Raw genomic sequence first — 18,310 nt, 5'->3', positions numbered from 1 at the left:
CAGATTTAAAAAAATATATATATAAAATATATAATATATATATAGTCATAAAAATGAGATAAAAATCATCATTATTTGAGTATCGATGCATTTTGTGATGTTTTTGTTTGGCGATGTGCCGTGAGATTTTTTTTCTTGTGTCAAATATATCTTTGGGTTCTTTTAAGTTGGGAAGCTTCAGCCTATGTCAAGTGCACAAGGCTACCTGTCATCCCTGCAAACACGCGCACGCGCACGCGCTACCCGCGCCACACAACACTTGAACGTGATTTCTCCTCCTGCATGTATTCTCATTTGATGGGTTGTTAAAAAATGTCAACAGCGGTGAGATGAAAAGGATGACGAAGGGGGGAAAAGAGGGAGAGGAGGCGGAAGAGAGAGAGAGAGAGAGAGAGAGAGAGAGGAGAGAACAATAATGGCTCATTGTTTGTTTTGTTCTGCTCTGAAGAAGAGCGAAGAGAAACACTTCCCTTCTGAGACCGACTCAGAGATAGAGGCAGTTGTGTGTGCGTGTGTGCGTGTGTTTGTGTGCACGTCCAGCGGCGGATAGGATTTAACCCGTCACGGCAACGGGTTTTCTTCGCCCGTCCATGGAAACAATGAAAGCAGCCGGATGTCAAGCCACGCACGCGCGCGCACACACACGGACACACAAACACTTCTACGTACACGCTCATCCAGACGAACGGACAATGTTGATCATCATAAATACAAAGCTTTGTTCTTACTCGTAGTTTGTGTTGTTTGTCCAAGCTCTCCCTTTTGTGTGGGGCATTGCGGTCGGGTTGCACAATCTGAGCAAGCGCGGGTCCGACTTTGAGAGCGCGTGCGTGTGTGACGGAGAGAGACGGCAGAAAGCAATAAACTGGCTGAAATGGTGCCATCAGAGCTACACGATCGATCAATTGAATTCCATCACGGGGACCGGCCGGCAGGATTAAATGGGTCGCCGTGGGTTACCGGGCTAAAGCATCATACTGGCTTTATCTCCATCCCGATTGGTCTGTCACCGCCAGAGACCTGCCGACCTCACGCCCCCACGCCGCACCGAGCGTGTGTGTTTGTTAGAGGGAGTGGTCGCGGCGAAAGAGAGATTATGATCGAGAAGTGTGTTTGTCAGCGGGAGAGTAGATGAAAGCGGTTTTGTGCACTGAAGGCTTTTTAGCAGCACTCCTCATATATTGTGAAGGCGTGTGCAACTTTCAGACGCACCCTTGACACGGCCAAGCCGGCAGTTCATTGCAAATGAATCGTTGGCTGAGAAAGGCTTCCGTACTGAACAACGCAGCAGTAAATAAAAACCTTCGCTATAACCTTGTAAATGAACGCGTGGTTCGTCAAGACCACATCCTCTTTCGAGAAACTTGCCACGGATAGCGTAACTTGTACCACGCGCTGGGCCCTAAGGCGGAAAAACAGAAAAAACCTTTGCAGCACTGCTCCAATGTCAATTGGCGAGTGACGGGCAAGGGAACGGTAGCCTTAGAAAAAGCGCAAAGCCGAAGCCGTCCAACGCTGACGGAATCAGACTGACTCAAATCGAAAAAAAAAAGGCACTTTATGGAGACTTCAACTGGGGCACCCGCTAATGTCACAAATGTCACCAGAGTTGCATATGTTGGCGTTGACTGTCTTGGGTGTCTGTCAAGGGGACTTGGTGGGGTCAAAATATGAAATATTTCTTTCTTTGATTCGGACTGAAGATCATCATGACCAACAGAAATGTGTTTCGTCTCCCTTTTTCTTGATTGAACAACGCCACGCTCGATTGTTATTCTTCTCGATCAGACTGGCCAAATGCATGTGTATCTTCAGTCCAAATCAAAGGAAGACATATTTAAGGCCCCCCGCAGGCCCCCTTGACAGACAGGCAAGGCAGTCTGTCACGTCCGCTCCGAACACGCGTGCACGCACGCGCGCAGATGCGCGCGCGGTGACCCCAGGACTAAAATAGGCTCTCGGGAGCAGTTTGGAGCGACGAATTGGCTCTGCAGCGGCGGGGATTTTCACCCTCACCCCCCCCCACCTTTCCCCTTTTCCTCTTTATCTATTTCTCTGCTTCTCCCTTTTCTCATCATTTTGCGGGCTGCGACTTTGCAGAGTTCTTATAATTGTGTCATTGGGTCCTCCAGCCTTGCAATAACCGCAGGATACGAGAGCTCGCTGTCTAATACCGATAGCGCGGCGATATATATTTCGGTGTGGGGCTGCGTATGGCTGACGCGAGCAGAACGGTGGAGAATAAGAGAGACGGTGCGCTCCCGCCACATCAAAAAGGAGAGACAGCGCACGCCGGCTAATGGCTCGCATTTGTATGGCATTTTCGTCACGATCGACGCTTTTAAAGCAACCCGCTGAGCTTCGTTCAATTCTTTCGCAGAGATTTCTTTTATCAGCCAGCTCGCTCCACCAAGCGCCATCCAATTTCCCAATCTGATATCCACACCTGCAGAAGCACTAGCACCCTGCGCGTGTCCCTCTTGAATTCCCTTCTGTAAATAACTCACGTCTGCAAGGCTTCTCAACGTCGACATTTCCTCGGTCCCTTTTTTTAGGTCTGCAGGAGTCGCCGCTGGCCAATGGGCACAGCCACAGCGGGCGGGACTTCCTCAGGAAGCAGATGAGAGGGGAGCTGTTCTCGCCGCAGCAGATCGAGGTATTGGACCGCCTGTTTGACAGACAGCCGTCCTGTCCGATCCAATCCAGCTCTGACCTCTATGCGAGCCCAGACCCTGGCAAGGTAAGGGCGTAAGGGCGCAGTGTAGATTTGGGGCGCGGGCCAATAAGCCTGTGGCACCGCGCTTCCATCTTGGCATTTGGCTATTTGATCAACTATGGAGAGAGCTAACAGTCCATACTGGATTCGTTCATTTTGTCATGATTATTTGTGAAGGGGAGAGAATCTCCTTGAATGTTCAGAACGCTTGTTCAAATGTCTGATGATGATTTGAGGTGTTGTCAAAGTGCGGATGGAGCTCAGCTTGCCAGATCAGACCTCGTGATGTTTCTCTTTAGACGGCGCCTTAATTGCCTCAACACCATTAATCTACAGTTCGTCGGACATCATCAGCACAATTCTCATGTCAGTTGATCGATTGTCATGCCCATCTTCAATTTCTTCATTGACGTATTTGACAAAACTTCGGACATGGTTCGGATGATTTACACTATATTGCCAAAAGGCATCTCAGCGAGATAACGCATTACAGATTTTGAACAAACCTTGCGGGTGTCAGGCAAAGTATTCGTGCGGTATTATATCTTTAAGCCTGCCTGCTAGATCTCGCCGTGCCATTTTAACATAAGTACTTGGCATAAGTAGCTACTTTCATCCAGTTGAAAGTTAATGGCTGGCTAAGGTAATTCCGCCGATGATGTTAATCTCACTCTATTGCTGCTTATTCCCTTCATGCCGATGCATCTCGGGAATATCCAGCACGGAGACTCGACGAAAAGACACTGCGTCGGGCGGTGTCCGCGTCTCGCCGTTGCATTCAAATTGACCTCACGCCCTTTGCCAGCCGTACAATAACGTAAATGTGAGCGGAACGGACAAGTGTAATAACAAAACAACAAGAAGCTAGCATTTGTATTCCGTCAGCTGCTTCCGACGTGCACTCTGCAGGTTGATATGAAGGAAATACATTTGCCAAAGTCTCAAAATGACAATTATTTAAATACGTGCCTCTTTCACTTTTATTGACTTGATCGGTGTCAAGGGCAAGAGAACAAACACACACCGTCGGCGCGGTGGCATGTAGAAACACAGATGGGCTACAGCCTTGAGACCTTCAGGGCAGAGTTGGCCTTTTTAGCCCTTTCATTTGATTCCGACCAACACGGAGACTGGAGTGGCGCGGGGGCGAGAGGTCGTCAGGGATTGGCTGTTGCAGCGCCATAGACTTCCAGTCGAGAGTATAATAGCCCCTTGATTCATAGGTCGACGTCCTCTCTGGGCCAAGTCAAGCTCGCAGATCGGGCTGTTCAACTCTGGGTCGCCCTGGGGTCAGATTGGCTTTAGGAGCCGCGTTGTGATCACAAAGGGGCGCGAGCGCGCGCACACACATTCCGATCATCTGGTCTCATCAACTAAACCCCCCCCCCCCGCTCCTCATTTTTCCCCAGCCCGAATTGCCCAGAGCGAATGATTGACAGTCATACGCTGAACAGCGCTCAGCCTCTTTGCTCTTCGGACGCGGATCTTTGCGTGCGCGTGCGCGTGCGGGTGCGGGTTTGTGCCTTGTGCGCCGTGCTGGCGGTCGAGAAGGGTCATGCTGTATTGCGACGGACCTTGCTCAAAGATGCCGAGAAGACTTTGGACCTGCTGTTGATGTTGTGTGCAGTTTCTTGTTCTGCTGTCTTTGTGGGGATCATTTTGAAGGGCGCATAGTTAGGAAGGCCATTGAAATGGACAATTGAAATGGTTACAGGAGTATAGCTGAGCTTCATTTTTAAGTTTGTTTGGGATTTTACTGTGACCCTGACGCATGCATGTGTGCTTGCGTGCAAATAAGAGGAAGCGAGCGAACGTGTAGGACTGATACAGTATACGAGTGTCAGTTCTTGGCAACTGTGTGGACAATGTGCTATATCAGGGGTCACCCACTTTTTGGAAGGTGAACGCGACTTCTCGATGACTGATTCATGCCAATTACCGTGTTGAATTACACACTTCGAAATAACAAACTTGCTCAAATTACCTTTAAGTATGTTATTGATACAATATGTGAAGACACGTATGTAATTTGACAGCCGTGATGAACATCTTGAAATAAGAAAACGAAAATATGAATGTGCAACCCTATTTCTACCAATCTGCACCATCACGTCTACAACATTCCTAGGAAATCACAATGTGACCTATTTTATTTTCTATTTCTAAGGCAGGCACGTGGGCCACGCACGTGGTGCTTGGGGGCCACCTGGCGCCTGCAGTCAGCAGGTTGGTGACCCCTGTACTATACTTTAGCCTTTCAAGGAACATTTTTTTTGGAAACATTTGTATCCCGTTTGAGTCATTAAAATAACGATTTGTAAGCAAATCTTATTTTATCGGTCATCAGAACACAGCGGCCCGTCCTCCTCTTCATCTCCTGTCTGGCTCTCGTCGTCTCCGTCACCAGAGTCGATTAAGCCGCACAATTAATTTGTGTCTGCGTGTGCGCTTGTCAGAGAGAGTTGGTTTGAATTTCCCTTCAATCACTTCCCATTAGTCAGGTGATAAATCAGCTCAGATGATGGCACCTCCCACCCGTCTATACCACGCTGGGTCCCAAAGACTGTCGGCTTTCCAAAAAAACAAAACAAAAAAGTGAAAGGCAGAGTATGTTTTTTTTCCTTCTTTCTTTTCTGTCACGCTTTCCGTTCGGAAACCTTGAAAAGTGACTGTGAAGACAATTGTGCTTTTTTGTTTTTTCCCGTAAAGATTCCAAACAGTCGATTGAAAACATCCAAATTCCAACGTGCCCTTGTGACAGCCACGGCCATCAATTACGATACATTTCTGTCCGAGGATTAAAAACACTTGTCATTTTATTGAAGGACAAGGAACTCTTTAATAATGCGAAAATATATATTTATAAGCTTTTGGATATTAAATGTGTAGACTCAAATACGGCGATACATTTTCAAAGCCAGTACAAGAGGACTCTCAAAAATTCCTTTATAGAAATAATTCTTGTTTTTTATGGATACTGTCTAAGAGAACAAGCCATTGGGATTGTATTTCGCAATAATGTAGAACGTTGAGAGGTGTTTCTAATATTTTTTGATCCAAATTTTGAAGTAGATCTCATGGGCATATGTACCTAATGAAGTGTCCTGTGAGGGTAATTCAAAATGTCGGCGCCATTAGAGTTTGTCTGCAGATTCCCGTGCAGCCCCGTTGCGTTCCTTTTGACTGGGGATGATTCCCCCCCCCCCCCCCCCCCCAGGCCATCTGTGAGAATTTGTTTGTTTGCAGTCAAGCCTCTTTCCATCAGGAGAACACAAGACTGTGGCGAGAGGGAGCGACAAAGACAGAGCTGGAGATATGGGGGGCAATTTGGAGAATGGGGAAAAAGGGGAAATACCATTATGCAAATGCCCCGCTGCGACATGGCAAGGCGCACGTGTGTGTGTAGCGCAGGGTCGGTTAGGACTCATCACTTATTGATGCGAGATCTGCTCTGGACCAAAGCTTTCCCTCTCTGCCCGCACGTGGGGAGAAATGGTTGAACGGCTGCTGAGGAGGAAAAATGCCAAACAACCAAACATGCCACAGTTCTGTAAAAAATGAAAGTTTATTCACTTTCAAATAGTACGATATCATTTTGACCTGAGAAACGTTAGCAATGTTCGGCACTCACCAGACACAACGTTAGGGAGATCCAGAACAATAAAGATTACTGCCGACCCAACATAGCCGGGATCAGCCGGCAGCGCACCCGCAACCCGCGCGAGGAGATGAAAATGGGTGGAGGCGTGGCCATAGCGCGCAAACCAATGCGGTCGTGTGCATATATCTTATATTCCTCTCTAATGAGGATTACCGGATGCAAAAACTACCAAAGTGGTTTCCATAAAAGGTGGGGACGTAGGGACTTGGCTAAGGGAGAACATGGCACCTTTATTCTTATTATTAATTATTATTATTAGTAGTAGTAGTAGTAGTAGTAGCATTTTATTTTATTGATTTTGTTTTTAACATTACAAGTTTGAGTATTTTTGGGCACGTTCCTTTATTTCCCCACCGAATATTGCGAGAATTGGGAAATATGCATTTTGACCGTTATTTGTATTTGTCGCGAAGAATGCGAGATCTCGCCAAGGCGCCGAAAGGAATCGCCAGCCGCTCGTCTGAAACTTGAGCAGCCGATCCGGCGACTTCGTCTCCCTCGCCCGAAACGCATCCTCCCGTTCCTTTTGAGCCAGCGTCCCCCCCCCCCCCTCGCCCTCAACCCCTCAAATCCCCGCAGCTGCGTCCCTCCCCTTTGATGAGGGCCGACGGTGCCGTACGAGCGGCAGAATTGACAACGTTTACGGCGGCGAATGAGAATGATCCATCTTCCTTAGCGGGCCTGTCACCCCACCGGCCAAACTTCATCATGGACAATTACCACAGCAGTCCTCGTCTTCGCCACGGCTGCCTCTGCCCCCTCATCTACATGGATACGCGGACTCATTAGACACCGTTATAAGTAAGACCGATGGCAGCCAAGAAACGGGGGCGGCGGATAGTTGCCGGAATGAGGGGAAAAGAAATACGGGTGTGGTGGGAGTCATTAAAAGAGGAAGCTTAAAATGTGCATGAAGTCTTCAAAGAGCGCGAGAGCGAATGGCCGGTCAGGTGTGTGCGCGCGCGCGTGCGTGCGTGCGTGTACGGGGTAAGCTCTTATTTGGCAGGTCACAGTCCCTGCGGCCGTGATGTCGTGCGCTGACGAGCGCGGGGCCGTTCGAGAGGTCACCGAGCACAAACTCGCACTTTCGCACGCTCAAAACAAAATTCACACGCGGGTATTAAAAGGGTCACTGCAAAACGCTCACCTCATCACCGAAAGGAAATTCCGATCGCTGTCGTTGGTGTCCACCATCTGCAAACACGCGCGCGCGCGCACACGCACACGCGCACCTCTGACATCTGTGTTGGTACCTATGATCAGTGGCTGAGGAGAAATTGGTCCTGTGGGGTCAAACGCGGGTCAGGTTGAGGCCAAGGTGACATTCGTCTGCATTTTGGCAGCTCGGGCGACGTGCCGTCAGCGGCAGCTTTGACGTAGCAAACAGTTGATTTTGACGATCGATTGGTGTTGTACGTGAAAGGAGATGATCTCAAGGTCACGACCGAGGTCGTTTTTTTCGGGGTAGTTTTCGGCAAGCTAAGCGGGGAATGGTCAAATCTAGCCGCTTGAGGTGAGTGCGCAAAAGCGCCAATGATGTCAACGTTACGTTACAATCATTTATGTGAAGTTCAAAGAAGGTTTGAAATCTTTCGTAGAAATTGAAGCCAACTAAGTGAAAACTGTTGACATAAAAAAAAAAAAAGCTGTCACCACTATCGTGTGTGTGAGTGTGAGCGATGCGGGGTGGGGGTTTAGAGAAATAGAGATAAAGAAAAAGAGCAAGTTGCTCCAGTGGTTACAAACTGTTGGACTGGGTTGTACAGTCAATCCTTGTCTTTGTAAACAGATCACTCGACTCTCGCCGTATACGTGTGTGCGTGTGTGTTTGAAGATAAAACGTGAGTCCTCAAGAAGGAAGCGGTGGCATGCAGCAGGATGCCAACGTTGCATGTAACGCCTTCTGGTTATCAGACAACTTCCCGATGTTTTGAGCATCCTCCTCCACTTCCTGTTTCTACCCAGACATCGGATTACCCGTCCATGGCGTCGCTAGCCGGCGGACTGGACGACATGAAGAACGGTTTGGCCAATCCCGGCACCGGGGCGGAATTAGGAGCCGGCGTGGCCGGCCCGCAGTCCTATTCACTCGTTCCGGGTAAGGGAGACATCAGAACATTTCATTTCCTCCATTAAAAAAAAGAAATATATCACGCATGTCAAAAATACATTTGATACATTTCAGAATGATTTGGGATTGCGGTGTAGGTCATTTTCATATTAGGCCATAAAATTCCTTCCAATGATCCAACATCTTCCTTTGGACCATTGGCAAGAAATTGTGTTGCATTCGATGATTCATCGGTTTTCAGCAAGCGCGCAGATCGTCGCGATTGGGGAGGTCACACCAGTGGTGCGATGTCAACGTGGCACGGACTTGATTCTAATTTACAGCCATTTCAGAGATAGTCCACTTCCAAATGCATCATGTACCGCGTGTGTGCGTGCGTGCGTGCGTGTGTGTGCGTGTGTAGTTGTGTGTTATTGTGACAGTGTTTCTTGTGCAAATCTACATCGTATAAGCACAAAACCTTCACCGGCAATGTTTTTCAATCACGTTTACACCCCCCCCCCCCCCCCCCCCCCCAGTGCGCACGTTTAATCCACCGATTCGATGAAGAAATAAAGTCATTCATATGCCAAACGCTGTAATCCTTCTAAAGTCTACTTGAGCTGCGCCGTGGGCTCCACACTTGCAAAGTGTTTCAATGTGCTTTCCATCTCCAGAGAGAAAATGCCTGAAGGAAAGGGTGGCAAGAAAGATGGTCAGATAGAGATGCTGTGTATATACTCTCTCCATATATCGTTATGTATATATTCCAAAAAATAAATAAAGCTCGTCTCCATTTGGGGACACGGCGAGAGGCAGTTGTTAATTAAGAGCGGACCAGGCGGCGCTCGGACGAGGCTTCGGCGCTCCCCCCCCGGTAATGAGGGGAATCGTCGGGCTGGGAATTGGGGATATCTGGGAATCGGCGGTTTTCGGCCGGACGAGGCCACAGAGGGATATTAGAAAGGAATGTCCGTTTCTGCTTACGCATGCAAGCGTTCGAATCGGGGGCGTGACGCGCGACGCGCAGTGTTGAGACATCCCGGATAGCCGATGTTATTTCGTATCTTCTCGAATCTCGAGGGGGCTTCGTTTTGGCCCTCGGCGCTTGGGCGCGAACGCGTGCGAGAAAGCGAAGCACGCTGCCGTCGCCTCGGGCATGTTTTGCTCCGACGGGATGCCTTCGCACCCGCGGGAAGAATGCCCGTTGCCTCCTTGGAGCGCCGACCTGAGAGAGGTTCACCCCGAAAAGGTCACGGGGTCAGGAGCTCCAGCCTTCTTCCATTCACACTCCTCCAAAAATTGGAGTACGGTTATTTTAGAATAATATGACTCAAGCCAAAGGGAAAAGTAGTCCTCCAAAATTATTTTCCTAAGAGTGACTGAGTAGCTTCTGATTTTTTTTCTGATTTTTTTGTTTTTTCCTTAATCAGCGCATGAACGTCAACTGGACAAAAAATATGAAATAGGAATGTGCAAATGAAGATATTGCCCAACAATATCATTTGAACGAAAGCAAAAATAAATGAAAGGATTCTAAAATCATTCAGGCAAATCCAAGGAACTTCCTTTGTGTCCACTTCTGAACAGCGCAACAGGTTGATCAAGGGGCGATGACAAAGCAAACGGCAACATGTTTTGTCAAGTTTCAAGTGGGGTTGTTGTAAACACGGATAACAGCGCGTGACGTCGCGGTTGTTTTCCCTAATGTCTGACATACTGTAAATACAGATTTCAATATGAGGCCACGAGTGTTCCGCCTCTTCTAACTGCGAGTCGCACGCCGTTGTTCCCTCCGCTGTTTCCGCCGCGCTTCACGTAAATTTAGCCGCTGTGGCAAATTTCCCTTCCGCGCGGCGCCGCGGAGAGTTTTGAGTCGAACGTTGCCGGCGCTTCCGTCGGATTGGCGAAACGGTCGTGAGATCGCCCGAGCAAAAATAGAAAAAATGAAAAGTAGCGCACAGAATGTAGCGCAATGTCAAGGAGTAAAAGTAGCTTTTATTTTCGATCGAGTTTTCTATCGTGTTCGTCATAACATCGTGTGATCTCTGCTCTGGCGACAGTCGAACTTTCAATATGATCACAAAATCCGCCCGACGACATGTTTGGTGGACGGCGGTCGTGTCAAGCAGAAGATAGCGTCCTGCTCGCGTCTGAATTTCTGACTTCACTTCGGAAAAATAGTCGGGCCCGTCTCAGCAGCCGCCAACCTTGTTCTATTCCAACTCTGTCCTTGCACGCAAAACGTTTTGATTTGATTCCCTTCTCTCAAAGTGCTTGTCCTGCCTGTCCTCGATTGAGGGTGAGCCTTTTTTTTTTTCCCGTGACACATTTCTTCTTAAGAATATTCAAGTAAAAAGTATCTTGCAATAGAACTCTGACAATCGATTCCAAAACTCACGTGAGCAACACATGGCGCGCGTTACGACCGACCTCTGTTCACGGAACTCGCTTTGCGCCCGCCCCGGGAACGCGAAAGGTCGTTCCCAGACGGTTCCCACAAGTGCGGAAGAACAGAAGTGTCAGTTAGCGGCGTGTGTCCGCATCCTTTTGTCCATATAAGGCACACGCGTGAGGGAGTACTGGATATGAGCTCAGAGGGGACTCGCTCACGCCGCGCTGACCTCTACGGCGAAGCCGCGCACAACAGACACGTCGAGCAGCGCTGGCACGCGCACGCACACGCGTAGACACGCACCTCCGAGGATCTGGCCCCGTCTGCCCCCTCTGAGTCGGGCCGCAGAGAGTCCACCTCGGCTCTGTTTCAACCCCCCTCCTCTTGCCCTGTGCGCTGACCCCGAGCGGATGAGCGGCCCGCCTGCGCTAATGTCTCGCTGTCGCGTCAAACAGGCGGAAAAACTTTACGACAGTGGGACAGCAGAGATGAGGCGGCGAGGGACAGAGGAGACCGGAGCAGGAAGGGATCGGGCGGACGAGAAGCTCGCGCTCGCCGCGTGCAGGATTCGTGACCGAAAAAAAACTCCATTTCAAAGTTCTACCTCGACGCTCATTATTCCGCTTTTGTTCAGATCTGGTCATAATCAGAAAATGTATTTTGGGGGGCTATCGGCGACACGCAACGTAGAGCACTCGATGGCATCGTGCTCCGATTTGGAATTGCTTTGCACAACTGTTTGTTTTTATGCATTTGATTGTTTTCCCCTTTTCCCCCGAACACACCTTCTTCCTTCCCTTCTTCCCGTCTCCTCCCCCCTCGTCCTCTTCTCCCCGGTTAGTTGCGGTTGATGGTGTGAGCAAGTGAGCTGTTCAGGATGATGATAAATGCGTGTGCGGGAGGCTGCCGATGCGTGTGTATGTGCGCGTGTGTATGATGATGATGATGATGAAGAATGGAGGGCCGGGGTTCTCCACGCACGCACACGCCTACGCGCACACCCCGATGCACCATGCAAACGGAGAGAAATGATTCGGCCCCACACGCTGTCACGCGGTCTATCGCAGTTATTCGTACAGCCTGTCCAGCTACTGACAGACGGAGGGGGGCCGGGGGGGCTTTGGCTGTATTCAAAGGAAGGATGGGGTGAATCTGTGCATTAAAAGATGCCGGCAAATCAAAACGGAGTCAAGGAACAGTGCGAGCGCGTTTGGACCACGTAGCCGGGATGATTCAATATGATAATATGTCATTCATGCCGCTAATATGTGACCGGGCAGTCAGATTCCTTTTTGTTTGCGACGAAGATGGCGCCTGGCATCTTTTCTCTTCTCGTGCTTCTCCCCAACAAGCTGTCACCATTTCGGAAGCGCTTCGACGGGAAGGACGAACAAACACCAGCAGGTCGCAAAGACGGACAAGTTGGAGAGTAAAACAGAAAATGAACATCATTACTAGTATATATATAAAAAAAAAAAAAAAAAAAAAAAAAAAACAAGATTAAAGAAGTGACCGCTTCGTTGCACTTTTTTTTCCAGTGCGGGCGTGAGGCACCGATACCACTTTATACCGATACCGACTACCGATACTATCTCATGCCAATTTTGGTGAAAATGTTTGTTTTATTTTGTTCAAGAACAGAAAACACAAACTATTCTTGAACAATTCTGACTCAAAAATAACAACAATAATTGTTTTGATAACAGTCTTGCAAAGTATTTCTGTTACTGTTACAAAGTATTTCAGCTATAGTGGAACCTCAATTGACGAACTTAATTGATTCTTGAGCGCAGTTTGCGAATTGAAAAGTTTGGAAATTGAACATCATTTTCCCAGTCGAAAATGTAAACGTGAATAATTGGTTCCGGCCTCGACAAAAGTCGTATTTTAGTCAAAGGTTTGCACGCTTCGAACACAACATAAAGACACAATATAAAAACGGTACGTCAAACACGAAAAGGGGCGATCGATGACAAATCTGCACCGCGCGACGCCCACGCGCACCCAAACGGGGCCTTCGATGTCGGTCGGAAATCGCACGACGCCCTCGCTTTAACAAGCGGGATGCGACAATCGTGAAGAATCTTTCAAAAATGCAATCCACGTGACCTTCTTGGCTTGCGGCTCCTTCTTTTTTGGGACGACAAGTCTCGCTTCCTCGCAAATGTTCTCACTTATCCAAAGGAGCAACATCCTTCGAGCCGGGTATCGATGAAGGTGCGTGTGCGTTTTGGGTGATTGCAGGTCGAGACCTCGCCAGCACCACCCTGCCGGGCTACCCTCCTCATGTCCCCCCCGCGGGGCAGGGCAGCTACTCCGCCCCGTCCCTGGCCGGCATGGTACCAGGTACTCGCTTTCCACTACATCTCGTTTTCGGGCGGGTGTTCTTCGAGCGTGGCCGCTTCCGATGCTGCGGCTGACAGCGCTCCCAGTGGGGTGGCGCGCGTGCGTATCATTAGAGAGCAGCCGCAGTAGCACAGCTGTCCCTCCTCAACATTAGTAATTTGTTTTTAATGAGAATCACCAGTGACCCACGACTAATTCATTCATTCCCTTCCACTGTGCCTCCGTGGCCGCTTTTGTGTTTCAATCTCGGCCGCGTGCGCTCACGGAGCGACATGAAAGCCAAATGGTGAAAAGTGTTTGTCGCGCTGTAGTCCCAGTCGTTTAGTTTGTGCGCGCTCTCAGCGGACGTGTCTGAACAGCGCATCTCAAGATGGCTAACCCCGTCGCCCTGTCCCCGTGCGCTCACCTCTTCCCGTCCTCAGGTTTGACAGCATATTTGGGCGCGTCTTCACTCGCGCGTGTGCGTGTTTTGCTTTTGACAGCGTGCGTGTGCGACCTTGACACGGCGCTACACCCGCGGGAGAGCCGCGAGCCTCATCTCTCTTCCTTACCCATAACCCCCCCCCCAAACTCGCCCCCGCACCCTCGTCTCCTAAACAACCTGACACGCTGCCGTCACCGCGGTGATGACAAGGCGAGGATGTTTGCCACGGAGACCGCATCCCGACCCCACCTGACAGTTGCAGACAAACGCGCGCACGCGCGTGCGCTTGTGGGTCATGTGTGGCGCGCGACTTCGACCAACATTCCCCTCGCTGAAATCCGAGCGGAGATGAAGAGCACCTGCAGAGTTGATCTCCGCTAAACGATCCTCCTTTTCCGTCCGGCCCGTCTAATATCATACCTTCATTAAGTAAGCAGTTCTCTTCGGTTCTTCTCTGCCGCACGCTCTCTCTCTCTCTCTCTCTCTCTCGCTCTCTCGGTGCGGCGGGGGGGCTGACACTCAGAGGGGGGGTCGGAGAGCACTGAGGCAGAACCGACGGAGCGAGAGGGAGAGGAGGGATGGAGGGGGCGCGCCGGGGTCCGGGACTGTCAGCGACGGGAGAGGGATCCCCCGGGAGGAGAGCAAAGAAAAGATGGGGAAAAGAGCGAGTCAGCAGCGGGGTGAGGAGAGGGAGAAAAGGAAGAGAAGGAAGAAAGCAAGAATGCTGTTTGGATGGGGAGGAGGGGGGGGAGATGGAGGCAGGGGTTAGGGGGAGAGGCGAGAGAAGGAGAAAAGCCCAGACGCTCGGGAGGAAAGTCTCGCTTTGCCTCTTAAACCTTCGGCCGAATGTCAAATCTCGGCGTCCCTTTCGCTCGCTTTTAGGTTCCAAGTCGTATTTGAAAATCCTCAACACACTGAAAAGTGAGTTCGCGGTGAATCGTCGCCGTCCTTCGCCAATCCCTTTTTTTCTGCGCATTCTTCACGGTAATTCGTTTGAAAACAAGTGAACCACTGTGACACTTCGGAAGGACAAAACACGCAACTCGACGTCCGCTCTCGTCAATGCACGGTGCCGCAAAAAAAAAGCCAAAGAAAAAGTTTGTGCATCATCCTTTTTTCTCTTACTCAGGAGGAGATTTCTCCGGGAGCCCGTATTCCCATCCTCAGTATTCCACGTACAACGAATCCTGGAGATTTCCCAACCCGAGTTTATTAGGTAGGTTTCGACACGGGGAAGTTTCCCAACTTCTATTTTAGCGGGAATCGAGGGAAATCCAAAACGGGAACAGGTCGAACGTCTTCGCGAAAAGGTCGCGTTTGACTTCTCGGTCAAATAAGCTTTTGGACTTGTGATCTTATTTGTGGAAGAAACATCCACGATTGCCGTCCTTCGCTTGATCTCACCGCACGCATTTCAAGCCACAGACCTTTGCGCGTTCGAGACCGTCAATCGTCGAGATTTTCGCGACGGGTTCGGGCTCCGCTCGCTTACCGCGCCGCTCACTCCCTGCTCTCCCCTCCGCAGTCTTTCAGCAAGATTACGGTTCCCTCCTGGGGACGGAAATCGGCTGCTCCTCCGGTCTCTTCGCCAGCCAGGCGGGACAGATGCAAGGTAGGCGCAAAACACACACACACACACACACACACGCGCGCTCCGAAGTCACAGATCGCGACCGTCTCCGTGAAGCCCGCATCCCACCTGTTGGAATGCGGGCGGACGCCGGCGTCGCGGCTGCGGTGAAAACGCACACAAGCGCGGCGCCACACGCCGAGCTCGAGCTCGGATTTCAACCCTCGACCTCAGAACAGCCACGCGGAAGTGCTAACGAGTTGCGAGTCGCGTTGCGTTTGCGCCAAGCGTCACTTTTGCAATTACGGACAAACATTTTGACATTTTCCCGCAATTGAGTTGCACAGGTTATAGGTCAAGGTAATGATTGAAAATCATTGAGAAACTTATCTTGAATCTCATTTGTTTTTATATTACAAAAACGTACCATTTGAACAGGGGTGACTAGAGTAGGAGATAGATATATCTATCTATCTATCTATATCTATATATATATTTTGTTTTTTTTTACCTGAGAGGCATTCTGCTCGTTGCTGAGTTCAACTGGGCCTCCCGTCACGTGTCATTGCATGCGCGTGATAAGCAGGCGCGTTTGACGGCGTGCGCTTCCCTCAGGGTCACCGTACTACTACAGCGCGACGTCACGAGGGGCGGGGCCCGCCGCCACGGCCTCGGCGTACGACCGCCACTGACCGCCGAGGAGAGGAGGCGACGAGGGAAGGAGGGAAGGAAAGGAAAGCACCAGCACTGCTCACTTGAACGGGAACGCAAACCCCCCCCCCCGACCCCGATCCCCCCCCCCCCCGCCGCCGCGCAGGGACCGCTCGCGTTTGGACCGTGTTGAGCCCTTTTGGGACTGCCGTCGAGGGCGCCCGCCGCACTGCCCGCCCGTAAAAAGGCTTGCGCGAGGACGCTCGTGATGCAGTGCGACAGGTAGGCTCCATCCGTGCGCTTCGAGAACAGTTCGGAGAGAACGCTGAGGACTCTTCCACTATGCGCAAGATGGCTGCGGCGGCACGTCTGCGCACAATCAAACGCGTTGTGATCCTGCGGGCTAACCGGTCGGGATGATTGTTTTCTTTCTGATGACACGACGTGGCCTGGCGAGGGCAAAATCCCACCGCGCTTTTTTAAAACCTGACGTCAATCAATTCAAACTTCTATGCCACGCTACGGTAAAGTCAAGACAATCCAACTCGCATAACTTTAAACGACCAAACATTTTCAATGCCAGCCTCTTGGGTTACAACAGGGGCGGGGAACCATTTTTGATTTTAGTTAGCCCGCCGGCGAAGTCAAACTTCAGATCGGCTATTCGAAAAGGCTCCAAAACACCCGCGATTGCTCATAACCCATTTCTAGACCGCTTATCGCCATCGGGGTCGCCGCTGACCCCGGACCGGTCACCGGCCAATCGAAGAGGTCAGGGGTCAAACTCATTTTCATCGCAGGCCACGTAGTTATCATTTCCCTCGCACGTCCGTTCCGGCCGTCAAAATACGATTCTATTATTTATACACGATCACTATGGAAAATAGTGACGGCCAAATATTCAAGTGTATAACTATTGTTACATTTTTGTGAAGAGGAGATTGAGGTAAACAAAATGCAAAGAAAAACTAATGCTTGTAATGGAGTACCTGTATAAGGTGGAGAAAATTGCAATTTTGAGTACAGACTCTGGCAAAATGAAAAGAATAAATCCATGTAGCTAGAAAGATGAGGTCGACTCACTTCATTCGGTCTGACACCTGCGACCTCGACGCTCACATTCGCACCCGAGGGCAACGGCGAGCGTTCAGTGACGCCGACGGACATCTGGGACGCCAACCCAAAACTCCCACAAGCGGAAATGAAAACGGCTGCGATTCCAACGGCAAACCTCGGAACCGTCAGGCAGATGTGCGATCCCCTCGTTCGCCGCGCTGCCGTCGCTCTTCGTGCGCACTCCAAATGTGTTGGATTGTCCCGACGTGCTTTTTTGGGTTCGCGGACGTAGTACGGCGCTCTGACGAAAACGGAACTGGCTGCGGAGGTTCCCCCGCCCCTGGGTGACAACGAAGACGAGAATAGGGCGAACCTATTGTGAGGGCGAACCTTTCTGGCAAAGCGCAGACCTCAAGTGTCAAACGTGTTCGAAGCGAGTCAAGCGGGGAGTGTTAGCGCGCGGGTGTTGAGGTGCTACCCCACCTCCCCCGCCGAGATTTACAGTCGTCGTCATCGACGGCTATTTAGAATAGTGGACAAAGAGTAATATATTGAGAAGCTTTTCTGCGCCGCGCTCTGCCGCGGGAGCCAATTATAATGTGTCACGCTGTTGTGCTGGAATAGTCATGATGACGATGACGATGATGACGATGATGCAGTCAAATCTTGCAGGAGGAAAAAAAAAAAAAAAAAAAAAAAAAAAACGGTTGTTTGTTTATAAACATGTTCGGACCGAGGTTTTCTTGTTTGGAAAAGTTTTTTTTTTTTTTTTTTATCCACTTCCTGCTTGTTCATCAAGAAGAGTCAGGAAATCAGGAAGTGGCGGCACCCCTATTTCGCACTCTTACGCTCTCTCTCTCTCTCTCTCTCTCTCTCTTTCGCACTCGCTCTTGAAATTCCCCAAAGATGCCCCCCCCCCCCCCCCCCCCCCCCAGTGGAGCGGCTGACGAACTACAAAAGCACAAAGAGACTCAATCATTGTTAAAACGGCCATTTTATTTTGTTGGGACTTTCTTATGAACTGAACTCGGACTTGTTCTTAACCTTGACTTTTTTTAATTGCTCGGCCTTCTGCCGTTTGACATGCCGGAATAGTTTCAGTAAAAAAATATTGCATTTGTGGGGGGGGGGGGGAAAAAACAAGACAAAACGAGAAATGGATTTCTTTTTGGTTTCATCTTCCCGTGTCAGTTCAGCTTCCCGCGCTGTGACAATTTACGACGCCGGGTGTCGAGGCCTTACCAATATCCAGTGTCCCGGACCAGATGAGTGCGTGAAGACTGAAGACCACAACGGCGGTCCGTGGGAATGGGCGCAATCTTCCCACGTCCCGTCTTACGTCATACGAAATGATCTACCGTGACGAGACGCATGAAAATATCAATACATATCGCCTTTGGAATGTATATTTTGGTGATGATTATTTCTTTAGCTTAAAAAT

At 50.0% G+C, this 18,310-nt stretch overlaps 1 protein-coding gene across 1 annotated transcript in view; it reads left to right on the top strand.

Annotated features, from left to right (window-relative positions):
- The window catches only part of pax5 (paired box 5), a 32,859-nt gene extending 17,005 nt beyond the window's left edge, over positions 1–15,854 (top strand). Inside the window, exons 7-12 of the mRNA XM_061679468.1 lie at positions 2,556–2,740; positions 7,882–7,890; positions 8,343–8,475; positions 13,067–13,168; positions 14,722–14,808; positions 15,778–15,854. Of these exons, the coding sequence (XP_061535452.1) occupies positions 2,556–2,740; positions 7,882–7,890; positions 8,343–8,475; positions 13,067–13,168; positions 14,722–14,808; positions 15,778–15,854 (593 nt within the window). The remainder of the gene's footprint in view (positions 1–2,555; positions 2,741–7,881; positions 7,891–8,342; positions 8,476–13,066; positions 13,169–14,721; positions 14,809–15,777) is intronic.
- Positions 15,855–18,310: the final 2,456 nt, after the last annotated feature.

Source organism: Phycodurus eques, chromosome 6 (assembly GCF_024500275.1).
Source record: "Phycodurus eques isolate BA_2022a chromosome 6, UOR_Pequ_1.1, whole genome shotgun sequence".
In the NCBI taxonomy this organism is placed as follows: domain Eukaryota; kingdom Metazoa; phylum Chordata; class Actinopteri; order Syngnathiformes; family Syngnathidae; genus Phycodurus; species Phycodurus eques.
Note: the sequence above shows the minus strand (reverse complement) of the source record. Positions and strands in the feature narration are given on the sequence as shown.